This window comes from Zootoca vivipara, chromosome 1 (genome assembly GCF_963506605.1).
Source record: "Zootoca vivipara chromosome 1, rZooViv1.1, whole genome shotgun sequence".
In the NCBI taxonomy this organism is placed as follows: domain Eukaryota; kingdom Metazoa; phylum Chordata; class Lepidosauria; order Squamata; family Lacertidae; genus Zootoca; species Zootoca vivipara.
The window spans coordinates 78,496,171-78,519,825 of record NC_083276.1 but is presented as its reverse complement, the minus strand read 5'-3'; the positions used below and the strand labels follow the sequence as shown (position 1 = coordinate 78,519,825).

At 41.8% G+C, this 23,655-nt stretch overlaps 2 protein-coding genes across 7 annotated transcripts in view; one reads left to right on the top strand and one right to left on the bottom strand.

The window, feature by feature from the left end:
• Positions 1-8,995, top strand: part of PKP3 (plakophilin 3) — a 71,627-nt gene extending 62,632 nt beyond the window's left edge. Inside the window, exons 9-14 of the mRNA XM_035122844.2 lie at positions 1,082-1,249; positions 1,933-2,118; positions 3,301-3,454; positions 3,651-3,843; positions 4,689-4,776; positions 5,665-8,995. Of these exons, the coding sequence (XP_034978735.1) occupies positions 1,082-1,249; positions 1,933-2,118; positions 3,301-3,454; positions 3,651-3,843; positions 4,689-4,776; positions 5,665-5,700 (825 nt within the window). The 3' untranslated portion in view covers positions 5,701-8,995. The remainder of the gene's footprint in view (positions 1-1,081; positions 1,250-1,932; positions 2,119-3,300; positions 3,455-3,650; positions 3,844-4,688; positions 4,777-5,664) is intronic.
• Positions 873-23,655, bottom strand: part of SIGIRR (single Ig and TIR domain containing) — a 44,401-nt gene continuing 21,618 nt past the window's right edge. For 5 of the 6 annotated variants that reach the window (XM_060276748.1, XM_060276750.1, XM_035122863.2 and 2 more), the window contains exons 8-11: positions 22,463-22,565; positions 21,725-21,875; positions 17,060-17,234; positions 873-13,032 (exon numbers count right to left, since the gene is read on the bottom strand). In XM_060276748.1, the coding sequence (XP_060132731.1) occupies positions 12,839-13,032; positions 17,060-17,234; positions 21,725-21,875; positions 22,463-22,565 (623 nt within the window). In that variant the 3' untranslated portion in view covers positions 873-12,838. Of the gene's footprint in view, positions 13,033-17,059; positions 17,235-17,381; positions 21,441-21,724; positions 21,876-22,462; positions 22,566-23,655 lie in introns of those variants that run through there. The other variant, XM_060276759.1, reaches the window with a different exon arrangement.

Below are 23,655 nucleotides of genomic sequence, written 5' to 3'. Positions count from 1 at the left end.
GAAGCAATCCAAAGACACGGCAAGCCACTTCACACATTACATGTAGACAAAGCAAGGTCTGCCAACAAGTGTATACTCAGATTGTGTTACAGCTAATCACAATCACATGGTGCGTAGGTGGGTGGGTGTTTTAAATGTGTGTTTTTACACTTTTCAGTTTAGACATACACATGGAATTTTTGGTATACACCCAAAAATTGAAAGTGTGAAGCAACCCCTATTTGTGTAGTGTAGTGAACAGAGCATCAGACTGGGGCTCGAATGTCCTTGGTTCAGATTTGCCCTAAGCAATGAAACCCGCAGGATGATCTTCAGCCAAGCACTGATACTTGGCTAACCTACATCACAGAAGACCATGTATGCTATATTGGGCATCTTGGAAGAAACTACAAGGAAGAATAAAAGTCGTATTAGCTTGTAAGTGGTCAGATAAGAGTATATTGAATTCTTCCATTAAAATTCAGGGTGTGTCTCCAGCAACAAGTCAGCCAAAATGTGATTTGTAGATTTAAAAAGACTTGAATTTGACTGCTTCTATACATCTAAGTAAAATAAGTTTTCTGTAGACTGTAAAATAATGCATTTTTCTGTGCCTGGGCTACAATCAAATATGCTTGGTTGCTCCTTGGGTCAGAGCTGCCTGGGAATCTCCATTCCTAGCCTTTCTCATTCTTGGCAGAAGTGTAGTGCAGATGTCTGCCTCCAAGCACAGATGTGGACCATATCCCTTATCCTGACTCCAAAGCCAGTGAGGAGTCTTCTTGTAAGCTGCTTCCAGTAAAAAACTGGAAAGGCAAAATATAAATTGTGTGTGTGTGTGTCTGTGTGCATAATATTTTACATTTGGGGCTTCTCCAAATTTTTGCCTGAGGCAGCTGACGAGAAAAATCAAACACAAACAAAAATACATAAAATACTGAAATCTACACAGAACAGTATCTTATAATACAATCCAGGGCAACCACTTAAAAACATAATTCCTTAAGGGCTTGCCAAAAGGAAAAAAGAAATACTTTGCATTGGAAAATTTGCTGTAAATGGTTCGTTTAAAAGCACACCCCACTTTTTGTTGTCCCTACAGAGTGTAGAGAATGCTGTCTGTGTACTGCGCAACCTCTCCTACCGTCTCTATGATGAGATGCCTCCTTCTGCACTCCAGAGACTGGAAGGCCAAAGGAGGGGCGAGGGGCCAACCATGACTAGCGAGCTGGTTGGATGCTTCAGCCCACAGAGCAGGAGAGCTCGAGAGGTGAGAGGGCAAATGGTGTTATTATGGGGGATAGAAAGAAGGGCCTGGCAGCAAATGTTGCTTAAGGATAATGAAGTGAGCCTATTAAGGGGGTCTGTGCATCTGAAGTCTGCATAGCTTAATTTGTGCCAGGGCTCCACCCAAACATGTGCTATCATGTTGGCGATCATCACTCATCCTCAGAATATGAAGTAAGAGTTTGTTAAAGTATCCCTGAAAATGTGAAGACATTTTCCTTGGTTCTGAGTAACTACAGTGAAACCCCCAATTTCAAAGATGAGTGGGAAGAACTTTCAGATCATTGGTTGTTCCTTTGATCCTCATCATGCCTGTTGCTCGATCTAAGCACTAGAAGTTGCTTTTCAGGGTGTGATGGTGACACTCCCCAAGGAGTTCCAGAGCGTTATTTTCACATTGAATGCTGGGAATTAATGATATAGTGAATTAATGATATAGTGAATCGGACACATGAGAAGCAATTATGAAGCAAGTAAGATCCTGAAAGAGATTGAAGTGGATTTAAGGCGTGGGAAGCTGTGTCCATAGAAATGGATGATAGCCATGATGGAAACAGTGCATGAGCTGAGGTCTGGGCGAGGTATGAAGGGGGTGATATGGTAGAAAACGGTTCTCTAGACCCCCATAGAATGGTCATTGAACATTCTCTCTCTTTCCCTCCCAAGCTCCACATGAACTCAGACATTGTGACTTTCACAGAGGTCTCCAAGGATCCCAAAGGGATGGAGTGGCTGTGGAACCCTCAAATTATAGGAGTGTACAACAGGCTGCTACAGAGATGTGAACTAAACAAGCACACCACGGAGGCAGCCTCTGGGGCTCTTCAGAACATCACAGCAGGGGACCGGAGGGTAAGGTTAACAGCTTAAAACATCCCACCGAGAGTCTTGTTGGGTACACTGGGATAAAATGGTGTGAAATTAAGCAGGGTCAAGGCGGCTCAAGAATGTGTTCTCAGTCTATCACTTAGAGGGTTTCTTTTTTTAAGATTGCAAACTTTGAAGACTAGCAAGAAACTAAAAACTGTTGAACTGATGGGACTTTTCTACCCATTGTGGAATATTGTATATATTCTATTGACTCATACACTCAAGGGGCAGGCTCTGAGCATTTTCCCAGCTTCTGTTCCGTAATACTAACAACTGCCACAGCCTAAAGGTTTCCTAAACAACATGAAGAGAAGGTGCCTGTGATGGAACTTCCCTTGCAGGCTGTGCCTGCCTTACCTTCCTTAGACCTGAACAGGCACTGCAGTGAGAATTCACCCTCCATGTTACAGATGATGAGCAGAAGGGTGGCTTGTGCAAAGTTTGAAAAGAGGTGACAAGGCCTCCCTTACCTGCTTGAATCCAAACATGGCTAGGACAGAAAAGATTAAGAACCAATAGATCATACAGCACTGGGAGTAGATGAAGGGGGAGGGCAGACTGACTTCTCTGTTTGCAGTGTCCCAATACTTGTTGTAGATATATAGGTCAATAATTCTTAACATGTTTGGGCCCACAGACCCTTTCGAGGATTTGATGAAAGCTATAGACTTCCATCCCAGAAAAATGCACATAAACACACACACATGCACACAAACTTTTGTTGCAATGGAGGGGGGATTTTTTTTGCACTTTGTTCACAGACTTCCTGAAGCCCATCCATGGACCTTTGGTTAAGAATCCCTAATGTAGGCCAATGGAAACATTTAAATGTACTTTGAAGGAGAAGGAATAGCCAAATATCAGTACCAGTTCTGTAATTTGCCATAACCAGCTCTCCCCAATTCACAGTTGGGAAGAAAGCTTCCCGTTCTCTTTTCCCCTCACCCCTGAAGAAGAACTTGATGCTTTCTGTGCTGTAGCACTAAGTTGCTGTGGAAACCTTCCATGGAGGCATCTTAAACACAAGGGGTTTTGATAAACAATGTTACAGCAATAACCAGAGGGAGTGTGGGAATCTCTCTCCCCACATCTGCAACTTGAGCTCAGATGGTTTATTGGCTTGGCTGACAACTCATCCTCTTGCTGACTCCCGTTTCATTGCAGTGGGCTGGTGTCCTCAGCAGAGTGGCTTTGGAGCAAGAGAGGATCCTGAACCCAGTGCTGGACAGAGTCCGCACAGCTGACCATCACCAACTTCGTTCGCTGACGGGTCTGATTCGGAATCTCTCCCGGAATGCGCGCAATAAGGATGAGATGTGTGAGTGTCATTCCAATTGGAAAATACAGCAAAAGGTCACCATCCCAGGACCTGGAAGAAAGCTGGGAGGCACTGTCCTCCATGCAGAATGACCTTGCCTACTCCATGCACACAGTGTTTCTGGGGAGTGTCCCATTCCTTGGGGCTTCACCTATAGTCACCTGCATCACTGATCAGTTTTGTTTTTTATTTGCAGCAACCAAGGTGGTGAGTCATTTGATCGAGAAGCTCCCAGGCAGCTCTGGAGAGAAGTGGCCTCCAACAGACGTGGTTGTCAACATTATTGCTGTACTGAACAACCTGGTTGTGGAAAGCCCCGTTGCTGCACGTGACGTTGTCTATTTTGATGGCCTGCGGAAGCTATTCTACATCAAGAAGAAAAGGGACAGGTGGGGAAGACCTGGGGATTCCTGCTCCAATTCCATATGCTGAAACCATCAGTTGAATTCCCAAAACTCAATATTCAGTTATATTTTAGGCCATCTGGCTGCTTTATACCAATTGCAAGGGTGTGAAATTAGCCCACCTGCTGCATAAACAGTATGTCCTCCTGTCCAAATTTCTATTAAGGGTAGTGTTTGCGGATTTGCAAAGCTGTGAGTCTGTTCCTACAGCCCATGCCCATTTGTTAAAACAGACCAATTTTCTTCCAGAAGTGTAGCCCAAGCCTATTGGATGTATCATACATTTAGTAGGGCTTAGTCATACGTACGTGGAATTCAGCTGAGTTGTTGCATGCATGGATCAAGGTCCACCTGCACAAGACTCCCCCCTCTCTTCCTCTATGCCCTTAAATTTGCTCTGGAAGATGGTGGGAGCCCCCCCCCAGAACAGATTTAGGGGGGCACAAGAGGGAAGAAGAGTAGCTAAATCCCACTGCACAAGCAGACACTGTTCCTTGTGTGCATACCCCACTTAGCATTCTGTGGAATTCCTCACTATGTGTCTAAGGGTTGTTACCTTAATTCTCAGTGATTCACTAATAGACATGATGTAACCTAGTATAAAATCCACCAATAGTTTATGAAGGAAGAGAGTCTATGTCAGGCATCCCCAAACTGCAGGCCCTCCAGATGTTTTGGCCTACAACTCCCATGATCCCTAGCTAACAGGACCAGTGGTCGGGGAAGATGGGAATTGTAGTCCAAAACATCTGGAGGGCTGAAGATTGGGGATGCCTGGTCTATGTCTTAAAGTGTGTTTGCAATGTGTTGTGTCTGTCTTTATTCTCCAGCTCAGACAGTGAGAAGTCATCGAGAGCCGCTTCTAGCCTCCTGACCAACATGTGGCAGTACAGCAAGCTCCATCGGGACTATAAGACGGTATGTTCCTTCCTCCCAATTGCTCTCTCTCTCTCTACTCCTCAGTGAGCTTACAGAGAAGTAACTGACTTCCTGCCCAGTCTAGAGGGGGAAGTATGGTTGCCCCTTCAAGTCCTGCAGTGTGAAAGCTTGCACTCCTGGACATCCACATCACAAGAGAAATGACTTCATAGGGTGTCTGTGCTGCAATATGCATGAGTAGATTTCTTATTCTAGAAGAGGTATCTTCTAAATATGATCAGCTACAAAGGCCAGCATGCCTGTATTAGTCGTTTTATGGAAGAAGGGATTTCAGTAAGTATAGTTTGTCATGGAGGGGTAAGAAAACATATACCTGTTCTACACCCCTATTTTGAACCACTATTAACAGTAACTTTAACAAGGGATGCTTGCTGTGCTTTGGGTTTAGCCCTATAGTACTGAATAGGAAACAGAGAGATGTGCTGTTTGTTCAGCTGCCATTTTGGCCTTAGCTGAGGATATTGCCCCAAATAGATCATTAACCTATAGTTTTAGTCCAGGAATCATGGCACTTATCTAAGGTGTAGGGAATGTGTGTCCTCCAAGGGCTTGGTAAGTGCCACTTGTTTTGGGGGCTCCCCCTTATTTTAAATGTTTGAACATTTTAGCACACTATTAGAACATAATACATCACCCTTATTTCTCATGTGTGGGGGGGGGGTTCCATTTCAGCCATCAGGCACAATAAACTTCTCTTATGAGGGAGGAAGGGGCACCCACTGCTGCAGGTCATTCTCTTCTCCAGTACCAGGGATATGAATTCTAGATTGACAGTTCTTTTGAGAATCTTGGGTCTTATATCAATAGGGCACTGGGTGGGTGGAATGATGTGCCCTTGTGATATTTTTCTTCTTCTGTGTTTTACAGAAGGGCTATCGAAAAGAAGACTTTGTTGGCCTGTAAAGAAAAGGGAATGCAGAAATGGACTGTCCAGCCCTAACCCTTCATGAAATTTGTACGTGGATCACCATTATGGACTGTGGCGCTGCTGCACGAAGCTTGCCCTCTGCAGCTTCCCTCCTTTTTATAGATCTCAGGCCAATTTGGCTGGTGTGCCTTATTTTTGCATTATTCATTAGTGTTTGTTTTTTCAAGCCTGCTGGAAACTCTTCTTCTGCTGGCCATCTTATCTCCATAAAAACAAATCTTAACTGTAAAGCCGTGAGTCAGCATCCAGGCAAATTCTCAGGACTCTCCTTCTCCTTCACGTCTTGTACTGGATGCCCTTGGATCCCCAGTCATTATTTGAAATTCACGAACACATGTCATGGCAGGACTTCCAGTCTTGGGAAGGATGCTGAGGGGCCTTCCTTCTTCCTCCCAAAAGTCTTGCTGTTTGTAGGTCACTCCCCAGTCCCCACCATCCTCTGTGAACCCCCAAAATGATGGGCTTCCTTTTCACTTTTAAAGATCTAGGATATCTTCTTTTCTTGAGGCATGGATCAATTTTAATGAGAACTATAAGCTCTACACATATGACACCAGTTTCTGGTGATACTGAACCTGTTAATGGAATTTTGAGGGATAAATGCAATGTTTAAAGTTCGCACTGGCCAAAAAGTAGGGCAAGAATGCTTTGGCATATAGTTTTATGGTGGAATTGGGTGGCGGATCCTTTCATTTTAATTAGTTTGTATGGTCAATAGCAGGAATCCTGAAGACAGGATTTTTCTGGAGCCACACATACTGTATATGTGTACTGTTTCTGTTTGGGTGATAGTGCTGGTAAAGTAAGAGGTGGGTGGGATTATGCAAAAAGGGTGCTGGCTGGCTTAGAACCTGCTGGGGTAAAAGAGGTCCTTAGGCTGGTCTCTGGCCAGCTTTGCTGTGGTTTGTGCAAAATGTTACTTTGGCTCTATGCTGGCAGGAATGCCTTGGTGGCTATAAAGTGCCAGGTATTGGCCCACTGAACTGTATTTGATTCTAGGGTAAAACCAACAGCCTTGATCTAAAGTGCTAGGCCCTGTCAAATGAGCGAACACTGGCTGGGATAGAATATGTTAAGGCACAAGATGACCGGATTAAAGTTTTAGTAAAATTAAGCTGTCTTTTGTGTGCCAGTATTCTACATGAAGGAAGTTACATAACAACTAACTCACGGTAGCTTTCACTCAGGGTACATCCTTCCTGCAGTCGAATGGCAGATTACTGGAATGTCATCAGAATGTTGGCTAAAGGGGAAATTACTACAGAGGCTCTGATGGCAGACACACAATGGTTATGGCTGTAATCTGGTACTGTACCTGTTTAGTCCAATGGTGAAGCTGGAGGCTGTAGGATCTGGTACTAGTCCCATTACATGCCATGTCCACCAACCTGACAGGCTTTTTTCACTGCCTAGCTGAAAGCCATTGATTGAGAAGGTTTCTCTTACTGGAGTAGTTTGCACTGTTAACTGCACTACCTTTCACATAAATCAGCAGCAGCCCTCGAAAGCTGTCATTATCAAAGTGAGTCATGCAAATACTATGGGTGGTATTCAACTAATTTTTACTCAAGAGTAGACCTATTAAAATACTTGGCCTAATTTAGCCATGTTCATTTACTTTAGAGACAAGCTGCTGTTGGAATGGCAGCTGATTTCAGTATTTGGGAGGAAAATAGCTACCCCAGCATCCTCTCTCTGACGTTCCTGCTGTAATTGTTAAAATTTGTACCCAGCATAGATATGAGACCAGACTCTGCTCAGCCACAACAGGAAGCCAAGATGGACTCGAGGGGCAATAAGAGGGAATAAGTTTCTCCTGTACATACTGTATATAGAATGCTTTTGTTTTTACTCAGTATAGTGGATAGGCTATTATCTTGTAAAATTTCTGCTTTTAACAACTCATTAACTTTGACAGCATTATGTATGCTTCCTTGGAAATCACAACTGTGCAACTGAAAAGCTGAACTCACCTTAAGAAAGTAAATTAAGCAGCTGGCATCTTGTTTTAGTAAAATAGCTACCTTTGCATGGTGCATAGTGATGCACCACTCACCAGTTCTTCCAACATCTGACACTATTCCTATTTTCAGAGGTGATCATCTGTATATAAAAACTGAGGAAACAGCTCCCCTAATTTCCAAGTAAGGATGGATGTTATTGTGGAACTATCCCTTTGGAACATGCACACTCAAGCATCAGATAGGCTGCCTAGAAGTAGAGCTGTTATCTCTTAACAATTGTCTGGGAGAGGGGAGGAGCCAAAAGTATCAACAAATGCACATAGCTCAGCAAGTTAAGCAGGTAATTAAAACTTGCTAATTTGCCAGTCTGCTGCTTCTACTAATGTTGTTTGCCAAAGACCTGCCTCTGCTCTCCACAAAGAGGCACAATCATCAAATGAGTACCCTGGATGCAGGATTGAAAGCCTTAGCCATGAACACAAGGAGAGAAATAGGATGTCAAGTCATTCTGTGAAGATGGCCACAGCCTTTGGCCCATTTGCTGGTAAAATAGACCTGGTTAAAGTTTAAATTGTAATGAACACGGCAAGTAATAACTATGCCCTTGGATTCTCTCTTAGGAACTAAATGAGCTCTTAAGAACATCTCTACCTTTGTTTGTTAGGCTCTTCTCTAACTTCTGAAGTAAAAATACCAGTATTTCAATATTATACAGTGGTACCTCTACTTACGAATAACTCTACTTACGAATGGAGCTCTGTCCGCCATCTTGGATGCAGTTTAGATAGGATTTTTTCTACTTACGATTTTTTAGATAGGGTTGCTTCTACTTACGAATTTTTTCTCCCAATGCATTCCTATGGGATTCGACTTGACAAATTTTTTCGACTTACAAATGTGTGTTCATAACGCATTAAATTCGTAAGTAGAGGTACCACTGTATTTCTGTTTGTTTTATGAGAACCTGAAGCACTGAAAGATAGGCATGTTAAATGCTGCATCAAAGAACATGTGCTTCAGTGCTTCTGCTACAGAGAAATAAACCACAACTGCTAAGACGGCTTACTGACCCATCAGGTGATCAGCCTCAGTGGTGCAGTATAGAAGGAATTCCATCCAGTACAACTTTTCTCACCCCTGTATGACATGTTGCACCTGCAAAAATTCTGTTTCCTGTACAACTATTAAGAACCTTGTCTTCCCCTGAATCTGACAATCTTTTGCACACTTTTGAGCATGCTCAGTGCATGCACTCTAATTCTGAGCAGACTCACTGATGTTGCTAAATAAAGGCTTTGACCATTTATTGCTGTTATTTTTTCTTGTTATGCTATATTCTACATGTCAGTGACATGTACACTTTGAGTTTACCACTCTGGTTTATCACTCTGTCTCCAGAGAACTCCAGGAACTGTGATTCCATGAATTGGGGAAAGGCTCTAGACCAGAATTCTCAACACCATCAGAAAACTACAATTCCCAGGGTTCTTTGAGGGAAGGCACAACAGTAATGAATATCAGGGAAAGAATATGTAACACCTTGAAAAACTGAAAATGCCCAGAGGATTACCTGTATCCACATAGAAAATGGCAGCTGGCATGCTCAAAGTACTACAAAAGGCTTATGATACAGGACTTTTTTGCATTCAGAAACCATGTTGACTGTTCCTCAAAAAGGCTTGTCTTCAGTAGCTGTAACAATTCTCGTAACATCCTTTTAATGCTTTTACTGGAAGATATATATCTTTTAAATGGGCTTCCCTACAAACAAACACACACACACAGAGAGAGAGACTGGCTATCCTTTAGTTAGCCCAGTTATAGTGATAGATTGCATATTTTTATTATTTAATGAATCCTGGGTGCATTTCAACTGGATATAAGGGATTGTTAATTTTAGCCCTCATACCTTATGCTGCATGAACTAAAAAAGTAATTTAGTTCAATGCAAATAATTAATTATACTTTTCTGCAATCTCTCTCTCCCCCTCTTTAGCAATCTTACCACTCCATGGTTGTCTACAGATACAACTGCCTCATTGGCTGGTTTCCTGCTTCTTATGTATTTAATTTTTAGATTTTTAAAATGCTCTTTAGTAAAATGCTCTTCAAATTCTTTTGACACTTGCTTTGTTGTCAACTTACAACTATAAAAACACTATGAAATAGTACCACCTCTTTGCCAGCTTTCACATTGGTAACTAATGCTTTTAACAGCATTAAGTTATCTAATGCATTATTATTATTAGGCAATGTACACCAAAATCCCCAGGCCTCAAAAATACCATATATATTTTTTGCATGCAAATAAAATATGCTTCTGGCATATTTTGGGACTAAATTGGGACTAGCACAAATATAGCAAAATGATAAAACCTTTAAAAAACTAACCTCAGAAAAGCCCTTAAAAATGAAAACAGTATTTCAGAAGTATGTTGATTAGAGTGTAACTGAAGAGGTCTCCTCTCCTGCTAATGATTTTGAAAGGAATAAGGCTGCCTCCTGTCTCCTAGTTACTATACCCATTATTAAAGATCACTAGTGCATATGCCTTCCGTGACAAAACACGTTCATGAATATATCTACTGTAATGCCTTCAGTATATATGCTTATGAGCCTTCAACCTATGTGGGACAGACCTGCACATCTGTGTAGCCTAGGAGCAGTGCAAACAAAGTGTTATCAGCAGCCTTATGGTGCATTGTATTTCTTTTCTCAGGACACAACTACCACTTTCACTGTGACCTAAAGAGCTGAACTGGAAGCAAGAGGAGTCCCCATGCAGACGTTCACTAAACTAGACCTCTTTGTGCCTGGAGGAAAGTGAGGGGCAACAGTCATTAGCCTATTCAGAGGAATTGTATCCAGATAAAGTGAGATTTCCAGTTTGGCCTCGAGATTGAGCACCACATCTCACTGTTCTGGGTGTCCTTACATGCCATTGAGAAACCAATGGACGTCACTAGACAGTGCTAGCGTTCTTGGTGGGAAAGAAATTTTGGTGCGTATAAAGACCATGAGAATGTCAATTCCATTGTGACTTCATTGTTTTTAGCTGCCGGACCAAGTTAGTAGTGCCCATTTAGTCCTGACAAACTCAACCCTGATATGCAGAAGCTCCAGTTTTTCCCAAGTCAGGGCTTAACCCTTACATGCCAGTTAACTTGAAGACATCGGCTTTCTAGAGGCTGAAATTGACAGCCCAGTGACTACTTATGCCACAAAACAGCTAGCTTAAAATATTTATTTATTTAGCCACTTTCTGGTGTGCATACAATTTTTTAAAAGCAAGAACACCTGCCCAGTGAACTGTTTAGGCAGCAAACAACATTAGTAGCTAAACATAGCCTAAGAAACACTTTTTGAGGTGCCATTATTGCAATTAGGCCTTTTGGTGGGTGACTTACTCAGGGCCTTGCCAGAAGAAAACAAAGAAGCAGAGGACAAAGGACCATGTGCCAACCTTTTCTAAGACTTGCTGTGACAATTTTGTTAGCTGGAACGTAAGTAAAACTTGACCTTTTCATTCTGAACTTTCAGTATCATTACTTTTCAAATCCTCCCTCCCCCCAAAACTATGCTTTTCTTGAAGTTCAGGCAGATGTTCCATCAACAATAGCCCTTCTCTTTCCATCCTAGGCATTGATCTGCACTTAGTGGCAACAATGCATTGCTAAGGCTGTACTCACTAACTAACTAACTAACTAACTAAAGGCAAGTTTTCCAAGCAAATGTGGCTAGGATCAGGCTGTAAAACTCTTAGAAAGTGCTACTTACCCAAGGGCTGCAGCTGTCAATCTGATTTTCATTTGGAAACCAAATGGCTAATCTAATCTGTTTTGTCCAATATATTGCCTCCATTACACTGCTTTTGACTGATACGTTTCCAGCCACAACAGGGTCTCAGCAGTGCCACACTAAATTGCTGTTATTTTCCTTTGTTCTATTACCTCCATGTAGGCCAGTCATCAGTGCCCATTTCTGAAATAACAAGGCCTGTCCAGAGATGTTAGCAAAAACATAGGAGTCTGACAGACGTTGTTGGGGTTTCAGCATAGTGACCTAGCGCAAGATCTTCACCCAAGAACCTACAATAGGGTCATTCATTCCTAACAACTTCCCTTGATCCTGAGTAGTTATACAAACTAAAGATAATCAGAGTATAAGGCACTAACAAAGTCTTGCACATTCCAGGATTAACAGAACTCCCCCCCCCCCCGGCAACAATTACAGTGCTGAAGTGATATAAAACCATAGAGTTGGAAAGGATACTGTAGACAAGGAGCGGCTAACATTTTGGGCCCAAAGGCTGCATTCACTCTTGACTAACCTTAATTCATGCATGTATGCATGGATCCATGCACACACATACACGCACACACATACACGCACACTGCATGTACAGGTATGTAGCTGGTCACCTTCAAGCACTATCCATTTTAATTTTGTTTCTTCTTGCTGCTGCCACCAAATTGTTGTGGTGTTGGGGGACAAGACAAAGTTAGGTGGGGGCCCATATCAACTGGAGTTGGATACCCATATTGTGGGCTATATCAATTCAGGTCCAGCTGCTTCATGTAGACTTCCAGCTCAGGAAACCACCTGGCCTCTAGGTGACTGGGTCCACTGCCACAGTTCTACTTCTGGTGACTTGAAAACCATGGTTCTATTAATGCTGCAAAAAATCTTGTTAGTCTTTTTTTGCAGTCATCTGACATCACTGACTCATACATAGTCAGCTTGTGATCAAGCACAATGCTAAAATCCTTCTCACGTATACTACTGCCATGCCAACCTAGGTATTCCCACCACCCAAACCTGTGCATTTGAATTTTGCATTGGTCTCTCTTGAACTTCATGTGTTAATCAGCCTAGTTTCCCATCCCATTGAGATCATGTTGAATTTTATTTCTGTCTTCTGAGGTGTTAGTGATCCCTCCTATTTCCATGTCCTTCATAGATGTGCTAAGGATTCCCCTCCACCCCTTCAGCTAAGGAATTGATTAATATTATGAAGAGTGTGGGGCCCAGGACAGAGCCCTACACCACTCAATTTGGTTGTAATGGATCAAAGAAACTAACCAAGCTGACTGTCATTGTCAAGGCACATCGTGATAATCAGTTTCACCAAGGAAAGTTCCAGGTTCTCTTAGATATCATCCTCTGTCACCAGGCAGTAGAAGTCTGTCCTTGCTCCATAGTTCCGAGATCCCAAATCAGAGATGTCAATCTCACTCCTTTGGTTTTCCCCAAGCTGTATTTCTTCCAAAGCACCAAGTGGAGGACCATCAGGGCCACTCATGGGAGGAGGCGGTGGGCCTTTGAAAATGGACCCCCTGCCACCTGTAGGATGGGAAGGAGAAGGTAGCAGTTAGCAAAGAGGAAGAGATGGCAAGGCAGAGTGGGAAAAGTTGCAGTGCTTTAAAATGACCAGTGCCACTATACTTTCTGCAAGTATTCACAAGGAGGACATATATACAGTTCAAGCTCATTCAAACACCAGTTTAAGTATCATTGCTTCCCACCAACATTACTGCGAATAGTGGCTTCCTGTTTCCGGCAGTGGGAAACGGCTGACTCCCATACGATCGGACCTCAGCCATGCCAGTAATTCAGGGCTGATATGGGGGTAATTAGCCCTGGCAGACTCCCCAGGGTGGGGGAGGACTGTCTCGTAGACCCGCAGATTGTCCGAGATTGTCAGCTTGCATCAAGGTGCAAGTGGCAGGACACTGGGTCCCAGAGCACGACACGGCTGGCACTCTACGAAGCCACTCTCATAGCTAGAAATATCTGTTTGATAAAATAATTAGATTTGGACAATAAACAGACATAGTCTGGATCAAAGAAGACTGAGAAAAAACTTGCAGAATGGCACAGTCCCCGGTGTTTAAGCTCGGACTATGGAGGTGATCGGTACGTTCTTTTTCTCTTCTCAATACCTACATTTGTTTTTCTATGCCAAGCCTCATTAAGAAGCCTAATTTTTTTTTTTGAAAAGTACAGATGGACTTTTATTTATAATTAAGTAGTCAATTGCGCAGCTTTACTTAGACTTGAAAGACTTGATAAAGATAAAAGAAGAAACAAGATGGCACTTGTTAATATGACGCAGCACAGACAAATGAGAGTTCCTCCCTTTTTCAAGGGGAGTGGGAGATGCTTGCTGGCTGACTTTGTAGTGACCTGAGGCAATAATTTGGGATAACATACAGTGCATCTGTTTGCAGAATTTCTTCATTATGGGGGAGAGAGAAGGCTAAATGGATGTCTAGCAGCCCCTCTTCTAGGGCCCAGAAGGGGGGATTGTGTGGTCTCCGAAAGCTGATCAATTGTCAAATGACTTATATCTGTGGAATATAGTTCATTTACATTGCAATATTGCAATGTAATATAAACGAAGTATGTTTGACAGCAAACAACAGGCTTGGACAACAGCCCGGATTGGAATAACTTAACAACATGGGAGTTGCTGCGTCATTAAATTCTAAACGATAAACTTGGACAACAGCCCGGATTGGAAGATTGGATTGCTGCGCTGGCAAATAGACAGTTGGAAAAATATAAATTTACAAATAAAGCTGTATTCAATGGATGAAAGGATATATGATTTCTGACATGATTGAGAATCGCATAGCCAGGGACGGAGAACTTTAAAGTGTTAAGATCAGAAGGTGGAAAATATGAGAACAACAAGAAGAAGGCAGGAACAAAGATATTGGAGATATACTTCAAGAGGTCCAGACTATGGGAAGCAAGGAAAAATTAATAATTAATAATTTGGACTGTAATTTGGTTTTTTAATTTTAGTTTATTGTTTTTAATTATATTATGATTATAGGTATGTTAATTGGCTGTTTTTATTGGAAAATTAATAAAAATGATTTATAAAAAAACAATTTCTGTGAATAGTACTTCAGTGAGATCGCTATCCTTCCTCAATGAAGTAGTTGCTAAGGCTAGCCGGAGAGAAGGAAGAACTATTAAACCAATTTAAGTATCCAGTTGCGTGAGATGCAGGGGATCTATAACTAGGAGACAGTACAGATTGGGGTAATGGCACAGGGGGAAAGAGTTCAAAAAAATTTTCCTCAGGCCTGAGGCTCAGGGTCACTGCTCTAATCAAAGCTGGAGCCCCTGGCTACTTTAAACTAAAAGCAGAAATGTCAGGAGATCTAATTATAGACCTCCTGCATCTCATGCAGCTTGGGAGTCAGTTGGCAGTTTTAAACTTAATTTAAATGTTTTATTTTAGAGCATGCCTTGACATGTCAGACAAGAGTAAGGGGCCTGAACATTTCAACACCTAGGGAATCTGGAGTCCTGCCTTTCACCATTCCCCTGAGAGGAGCTGCTCTTCCCCTTAGTGCTAACTATATATAACAGGCAGCATTTCAAATACCTCAGGAGGGGAGCCGAGAAGAGAAACCGTAACACCTTTGTAAGCCTCATGAAATACGTTTAATGCGCATCACTTTCTCCCAAGCAGGAGTGTGTGTATGTGTGCGTGTAAAAATCAGGCGCTCCTAGTGAGAATGGAATGTCTTCCAAGCAACTATTCCCTTTGCAAGCAAGAGAATGAGGAGCCTCAAGCATCCTGGCATGCTGTTGTATGGAGCAACTAGACTAATGAGGAAAGCTTCCAACAAGGTGCACAGCCGCGCCACACAAGAAACAAGGCCTATTAATGACAGTGAATGCAACACCCTCAGCAAAATAAACCCAATGCTGCTGTCTCAACTAAAAGAAAAGCCCAGCCAAACCCATTATTTTCTCTGTTCTTCTCTTGACAATAAAATCACCATGTACAAGCGAGCTGAGCTTGCTCTTGCCAGTCGCTCGTAAATCTTTTATGACCACTGAACTTATTTTGTTCCTGTTACTAAAATTAAAATATAATGCTTTGCAAGTGCTCAGCCTGTGTTAACAAATCCCCAGGGCCAGAGCCTGTTCTTCACAACCTCTGGAACCGATGCCTCAGGTGTGCTTCCAACTCATTGATCCATTGTACAGCCATAGTCCCACAGGCCTAGGAAAAAGGATGTCAGGACTAAACCACCAAGCTCTCTGTAGTCTCAGGCTCAGAGAATGGAAAACTGCCCTTTGGTGGATATAAAACCCATTGGTATGTTTGCACATAAATGATAGAGGGAGGTAGTAAATTACGTAAATTTCCACTCCTTGGTATTGCTACTCTAAGGAAGCATGTAGCAATAATGACACCATTCTTTCCTTTCTTCCTCTACATACACACAAATGGATTCATAGCCAAAATAACATGTTCTCTATGAAAACTGTTGCCCTGCTCCCTGTCCAGTATCAGCAGTGAATGGGAAAAACGGATGAATTAATTCTTCTGTTACAAAATGTGCCACAGTATGTATGTGTGGATTGCTGCATGACAGGGAAGCTAATTTCATTTGGATGAAAATGGTTGTTTGACTGATGAAGGATCAGCTAATCAGATGGAACTCTGGATTGGGAAAGAAAGAAAGAAAGAAAGAAAGAAAGAAAGAAAGAAAGAAAGAAAGAAAGAAAGAAAGAAAGAAAGAAAAAGACCTGTTATGCCATTTGGAAGCCACAGAAACAGCATACAATGGTGACCAAGCCTGGTGATCAACCAAAGTAGACACATTCTGCAAAGTCAGATGGTATATAAAGGCCTTAAATAAATACTACTGCTTGTGATCTGACTACACTACACAGGCTTAAAGTGGAGATTTTTTTTTAAGGAATCTGAAAGTGGGTGCAGAGGCTTCACTTCCATTGGTCTCCACTGTCACCTCTGGCTCAACAAGTTTTGATAATTCTGAAATAAAGAAGAAACCTATTTCCTAGAGGTGAAACTAGGATGAGAGTACATAGCACAATTGATCATATATTCCAAAGCATATTTAATTCGGGGGGGGGGCAATCACTATCTGACTAGCCTTAGCTTTAGTAATCAAAAGTGAGGCCTGATCCTATACATATCCACTCAAAAGGAAGCTCCCTTGAGTTCAATGGAACTTACGTTAAAGTAAGTGTACATAGGGTTTTGGCATACCGTACTAAAATAGCTGTAATAATACAGACAGGAAGCACACAGTTAGCTCATGGCAGGGTGTAGAAAGGCACCTGGCTGACTGATTAATAAAGCTGCTGGGCTATACTTTTGCTAATTTTGGCAATTGCAGTGTTCTTCTATCAAGTGATTTTTAATAGGTTCTTTCTTTCAAACTTAATTGTGAGCCTCACTTGAGAATCTTTCTGGCTAACTGTGGACTAACACTCAAAAAAACCAAAAAACCTCACAGCAAGATCAAAAGCAACTGTGTGTCTCCTGTTGGCATGCTATGGTGGCAGAGTGAAGATTAAACAGTGCTGTTACCAGAGTCTCCTTCAGGGTGCGAATCCCCCCGGAAATCCAAGTAATTGCTGTTGAGGATCAGCATAGGGTCCTTGTCTTCCTGGAAACTGGTTTGGGGGTCTCCTCTGAGGCCTTGATAGGACACTTTTCGTGGCAGGGCGAGGCACAGTTCCTTCCAAAAATCAGATGAAGGCGCCTAGAAACAGCAAAGAGGCAGCATCTTGACACATGCTCATCAGTTATTCACAAAGCCTCATTTGATATATCTGTAGGCAAGTCCCAGCAGCCCTGCCTTGAGGGCAGCGTTCTCACAGGCACTCCTCATCTATGAAGCACAGGCTCCCAAAGGATTGAACAGAGGGAGATAAATGTTCACTACAACAGAGGGATCTACAGCTTCACCAACAGTTTCCCCATTCAGCTTTGTTTCATCTTTGAGATGAAACACACTGCAAAATCTAAGAGGTATTAAGTGGCATTACTTCTGATGGAAGGCTTTCGTGACCAGATAAAGCAACAGATTTCGCCTTTCCATTAACCTAGGATTTCAGTGCAATTTTAAATTGAGTGAATTCTCCCCCCCCCCTTTTTTTTTAAAGTAAGGCTTTTGGCTTTGTCCTCATGGATAAAAGGCAAGAGAACATGTGGCTGGTATCCAGCGAAAACTCAGAAACAGATTACAATGCTTCAATGCCTTGCACAGATAGCTTTCCCAAGCTTGCTATTTCCTGACTTCATCTAACCTTAGTAGCCAGGTCTGTACATCACAGTAAACCATAGCTGCAAGCTACAGCTGCATGCAGTAAGCCAGGCTTCCTCAAACTCGGCCCTCCAGATGTTTTGAGACTACAATTACCATCATCCCTGACTACTGGTCCTGCTAGCTAGGGATCATGGGAGTTGTAGGCTAAAAACATCTGGAGGGCTGAGTTTGAGGAAGCCTGCAATAAGCCATAGCCCTAGAGGAGAAAGTGACCTATAGAGGTTACGAGAATTTGAGACAGATACTGGGAGCTGCCTGCACCCTTGGGGTAAAGGGGCTTAGCTGACAGGGACCTCCAGCAATGCTTTACAGCCTTTTCAGGCACAAGAAACCACAATATTTCTACGTAATCCATTCCATGTCCTTGTTGCTACTTCAGCCCAACTGATCTGATAGTGTGCCTCTCTGGGGAACAGCAAGGTGGATAGATAGCCAAATTAAATAGGGAATTATTTATGTTGACCATTGGCCATATCAAGTCAAAATGTTCAGCTACACAGGACCCACACTGTAAATAAAACAGCAGGAATTCAAAAATGAAAACATCATTAAACAAAAAACATTGGCAGGAAATTAACAGCCACCACAAACATTCAGCCTGTAGTCCTATTGCAGAAGCATCCACAAACTTTTAACAGCATTTGGCCACAGCTAAGGAAAAGCTGGCCACTGTGTTGATAATACCCTTTTTTTAACTTGCCAGTAAAAAATAAATTATTTGAAAGCCCGATCAATGGCAACATTCCCCCAGAAACTGATGAAAAAATTACAAGCTTTCTCAGAAATTTAGTATCCAGTAAGTAATGGGTTATATCTTTCACAAAACGTTCTCCACATAAGCAGATTTGGGAAGCAAAAGAAATATTTTTGCATCTCCCGTGACAGGAAGTTGCATACACTGCATTGTGAGCAAAGGGAAAGTCTTATGCTGGTGAAATTTGATAGATCCATCAGATACAATTCAATATGTTTATATTTAAACTTAACTGCCATGATGTGATTTTAGAGTTGGAAACAAAATGTAGGTATTTCTGAATAAAGAGGTCACAAACACTATTCTTTAAATCAAGTTTTGCAACTTTAGAATTCCTGCTGGAAAAATATTCAACGAAAAAAAAACTTTTTGTTACCAAGCATCCGAGTTGAATAAACTATCCTCTGACAATTAATTACAACAACCTTTTGGTTATATTGATTCAATAGAATTGCAGGAATTTAATTCCAATAGTTAAAGCAGGCTAGCATTCACTTTTACATTCAGAGCTAAAATTGCCCATTTTTTATTGGAGAAATGCTGTTAGCATATTTGATGGTGTTCTGAAGCCAGTCAAGTCAGATGAGAAGCAGACACACACACCCTAAACCCCAAGATCTCAAATGCAAAGAGCAACTGCATAGATAATTTGAACCCATTTTAGAATTGGTAATAGGCATGTCAATATTTCGAGGTACTATTCAGCTGTCATTCAACTTTTAGTTTTATGGAATTTCAGGGGAGCTGCAAACCACCAGAGATGGAATATACAGAGCTCTTTCGCTTTGTGTGCCTGTTTCCAGCAGGGCAGCAGGTATGTACAGCCAAACAGAGCACTATCAAACCCTCTGCTCATCAGCTGGTGAGTGGAGAGTGGAGAATGTAATCTTGCTGGCTGAAGGGGTTTGCTTTGCCAGAATGAAGACTGGCTTGTGGGCCAGAGGTTGCCCACTCTGCTGTATAACCTCCTTGCAAACTAATCAGAATGAACAATCTGGAATCCTCCCTAAATATAGGAATATAGTTGGACACAGTCCACTTATGAGATAATTTAGCTTAGTATTTAAGAGCAATACTCCTACCAAAATTAACACATAGCAAGCAATGCTGTTGTTCGAGGTTCTCCCAGAATGTATTTCTACTGATGTAATCAAAGGCAGTTTTAAAATTAACAAAAACTGCGAAGAGCTTATTTTTTCTGTTAACACAGGAATTAAATGAGCAAGCACAGAATGGTTATCAAACATTAACTAGCCAGCTTTAAAGTCAGCTTGTTATTCAGCAATTACATTGTGCAACATAGGCCATTCTTCATACTCAAAACAGGAGGAATTTTGCATGTAATTTTTAATGCTATCTATAAGACTGATTGGTATATAATTTGCGTGTCGCCTTTTTTGAAAACTGGGGCCGCTGTGCTCGGATTCCACCCTGATGGACTACAGTCAATTGGTTTTTTTAAAACCAAATAATTTAGCAATGACAGGACCACTCCACTGGATGTTACTTCAAAACCTCTCTTGATATTAATTCCTCTCCTAATGCCTTGTTTTGGAAAGAGACGTTTTTTTAATCTGACTAAGAAACAAGAAGCCAAAGATCGCACCTACAGATCTCAAAACTGGCAGCCTGTTGCTCATGTACAGCAACAGTCTTATTAAAAATGTTAACGTGCTGTTCCCATTTTGTCTTAGAGATAGGAGTAAACAAAAAAAAAAAGCAGACATATGGTGGCTTTGATCCACTCACTGCCAGAAGGGAACAGTATCCTTACACCTAATGGCATTTTCCAGGCACTGTTAAAGCTGCTTTGAAATATTTTGCCTGTCGTAACTTATTAGCTGGGGCGAGGAGTAGGTAGTTCCTTGAATGCTGTGTCTAAAAGGACTGTTTAACAAAGCTGCTTAGGATTCTTTACATTGCAAGTAAAATCAAGAAGCCCCTTTCTTATGTCTTGAGGGATAGGTTGTGTACACAGCAGAGTGTTAATTGCACAAGTGAGTTGCACAGCTCTGATTTTCCCATGTGGATTTTTGTGCACATCTGTCCACAGACCACCTTCAAAATGAACTCTATTGCAGTGCTTCCTGTCCCCCAAGAGTGGGAGGTGCTTGATGGGATGTCTTTGCACTGTGTGCTGTTGTCCCCTCCCCTCCATTCCTCGCCCTCCCTAAGTTCTGGAAACCTAAGATCTATTGGAAGCATGCTTGCAGTTATTTGTTTACCTGTGTGTGCATCCTGTTTATGTATTTAAATATTTATATGAGGTACAAGTTTTACATTATACCAGACTTACAGAAAACGATGGGTCCAGTTCTTTAAAAATACACACACATGTGTCATGTCACTAGTTTTTCTAATTGTTGTAACCTGACCTGGGACCGTGAGGTGAAGGTTGGGTGAGAAACCTAATAAAATTAATATCCTGATGTGCAACTGCAAGCAGTATTGTGAGTCACGAGCATGCTATTGTTCATTTAGCACAGATAAAGAAACAGCAATAACTGTAAACCAGAAGTCTCTATACTGCTAGAATGCTCCCCTGCAAATGCTCATTTTAGGGACGGGTTTATGCTTTTTTCCTTCTCCAATCTCTAACTTCCCCTCTCTTTTAATTTCTCTTTGCACTGAGAGTACTCTGGGTGAAGCAAAGTACAGTATTTGTTTCCAATTCTTATTTCACAGGTTCTGGTGCCCCCCTGTGGCTCTGTTTGCTTCTTTAAAGCAGGAGTTAAAATATAACTTATCTATATTTTCTGCAGTGCTTACAACACTGCTCATGGCCTCCCTGCATGACCCATGGAACAGTCAAGTCATGTTCATCTTAAAAGGTATCATTTGGCAAATCTCTGGAGCTGATGATTTCCTAGTCAACAGGTAAATAGCTAAAATAATAACAGGAGATCATGATCAAAATAATGGACAGACAAAAATATATTCAGGCTACTTTCATGAAGGTGCTACTCTTTAGTGCCAAGTAAAGCAGGTAACAGTTATTACTCTGGTATACATTACAGCAAGGTCAAGTAATGGAGGATTGGCTCTCAACTCTTCTTGGAAGAGAAGCTACTCTACACTTCTATGCTTCTTGAATAGCTTCAGGTACTGCCTTACCACTGAGAAACATAACCACAGTGATGAAGTTATGGCCTTGCAGCCCACAACTTACCATGGACCCAGCACGCCACATCAGAAGGGTCACTGTGCTCTTCTGCTGCTTCAGCAAAGTTATGGCTGGATGTGCTATTTCTCGGTACTGGCTCTCAAAGACAATGAAGATTGGCCTCCGGGATAGTTCCAGTAGCCTCCAAAGACCTTCCCTGCAAAACCAGACAATCGGTTAGAGTCCTAAACAAATCCACAACCAAATTCTAGAAAAAGCTTTGAACCCAATCTAGTCACCCAAAATATTAATTCTAAGCACGACTAGTTTCAGTAGAATTTAAACAGTTCAATTAAAACTTCAGGAACTCGTTTGAGAGGCATTAACACTAAACTGCCGTACTTCATTTCCAGATATATAAGAGAGATTCTGGGTGTTGTGAATAGGAGGTGTATACAGAAATTGGATAAATTCAGAGGCCCTTCTAATCATAGATAGGAGAGCCAGGAACATACTCCCTACTGCCTTCTTACTCCCTTCTACCTTCCCTCCTCCTCTTACGAGTACAACTTATTGGAACACCTGACTGGCTTGACAAGCCATAGTTTACCAGAACAACCAAATAAGCAAACTGATTTTAGTGATTCCTCCAAATCAGAATTGCACATACAATTTGCCTGTTTAGTCAACTTGGTAAACGTTCTATTAAACAAGGTGGGCAATAGGAGGAAGTGCACACATGAGTCATTCCTGAGCCCCCCAAAATGAAAGGAGGATCAGAGAACTTGTCTCTATTGCAATTACCTGAAATTATTGTTGCACCATTCCTGTTCCAGATATGCATTAGAAAGAACCACAATGAGGCGGCGGCACCGGCTGACATTCATAATCAGATCTGCAGAAGGTTCTGAAAGAGAGGAGAAAAACTAAATCTCTTCTGAGAAGGGCCAGAACCAATCCATTGTTGTTTCAGCATTCATCCTTCACCTGTACAAGAAAGAAACACCCAAGCATCCAAATGCATATCAGCTCTGCTCTACAGAAAGGAGAACCCCTGGGCAATGGAATAAAAACTAACCAGCCTGTTTAGAACTTCCCTGTCCTTCAGACAGCACCATTGGTTTCGGATATGAGTGCCTCTGGTGGAATACTCAGGACATTTTAAGAATAAAATGAAGAGTATACTCAAACATTGCATTTTTTATTATTAGACACACCACAAAGAACACAATACAAATGCTCTTTCCATAGCACTATACTGCTGAGAAATGCTGTTTTGTGGTGTATTCTTGTTTAACCAGCACTGTCCACTGTGGGCAGCATTATAGAATACGGAGGAGCTGCATTTTGTACACAGATTGTTTGCATCCCCATGCATATGGATGCTGCATACTTTTTATAGAAGTTTTATGAAACAAAACAGTTGAAGAACAAATGGTCTGAAGGTACATGATTACAGTGATACTGCTGAAGCCAGAACAGGGGTAGCCCTGTGAAGTGCCTGGATAGGAACTACACTTTATGCTCTTTGGAGGAAGATTAAACAAGCTGTGCCCAAAATAAAGAAACAATACATTGTCAAACATATGCAATAACAGCCTGGAAACATGGAGTCACAGGGAGAGGCAGCGGGCCAACACAAACAACCACCCATTTCTATGAAATGCATATCTGCAAGGTCATGCAAGTTAAGCAATGCATCATGTCACAGACTTTGAACAGGTGTAGAAAGCCCACAAGTTGTGCTGAGCATATACTGGGAGGAGGGGCAGACTGTGAATACATCCTACTTAATATGCAAATGGAACCTAATTGTGGACAACTGGGTGGTTAAGGAGAATACATTTTTCTTTGTATAACAGAGAGCCTGACTATAAAATATTCAGTTCCTTCTTTGCACAACTTTGCCATTATTGGTGTTTAGAATTAAAGGTATTTTAGGTTGCTTCCAACGCACAAAATAGAGTGCCAAAGGACAAAGTAATTTTTCAGAGCCA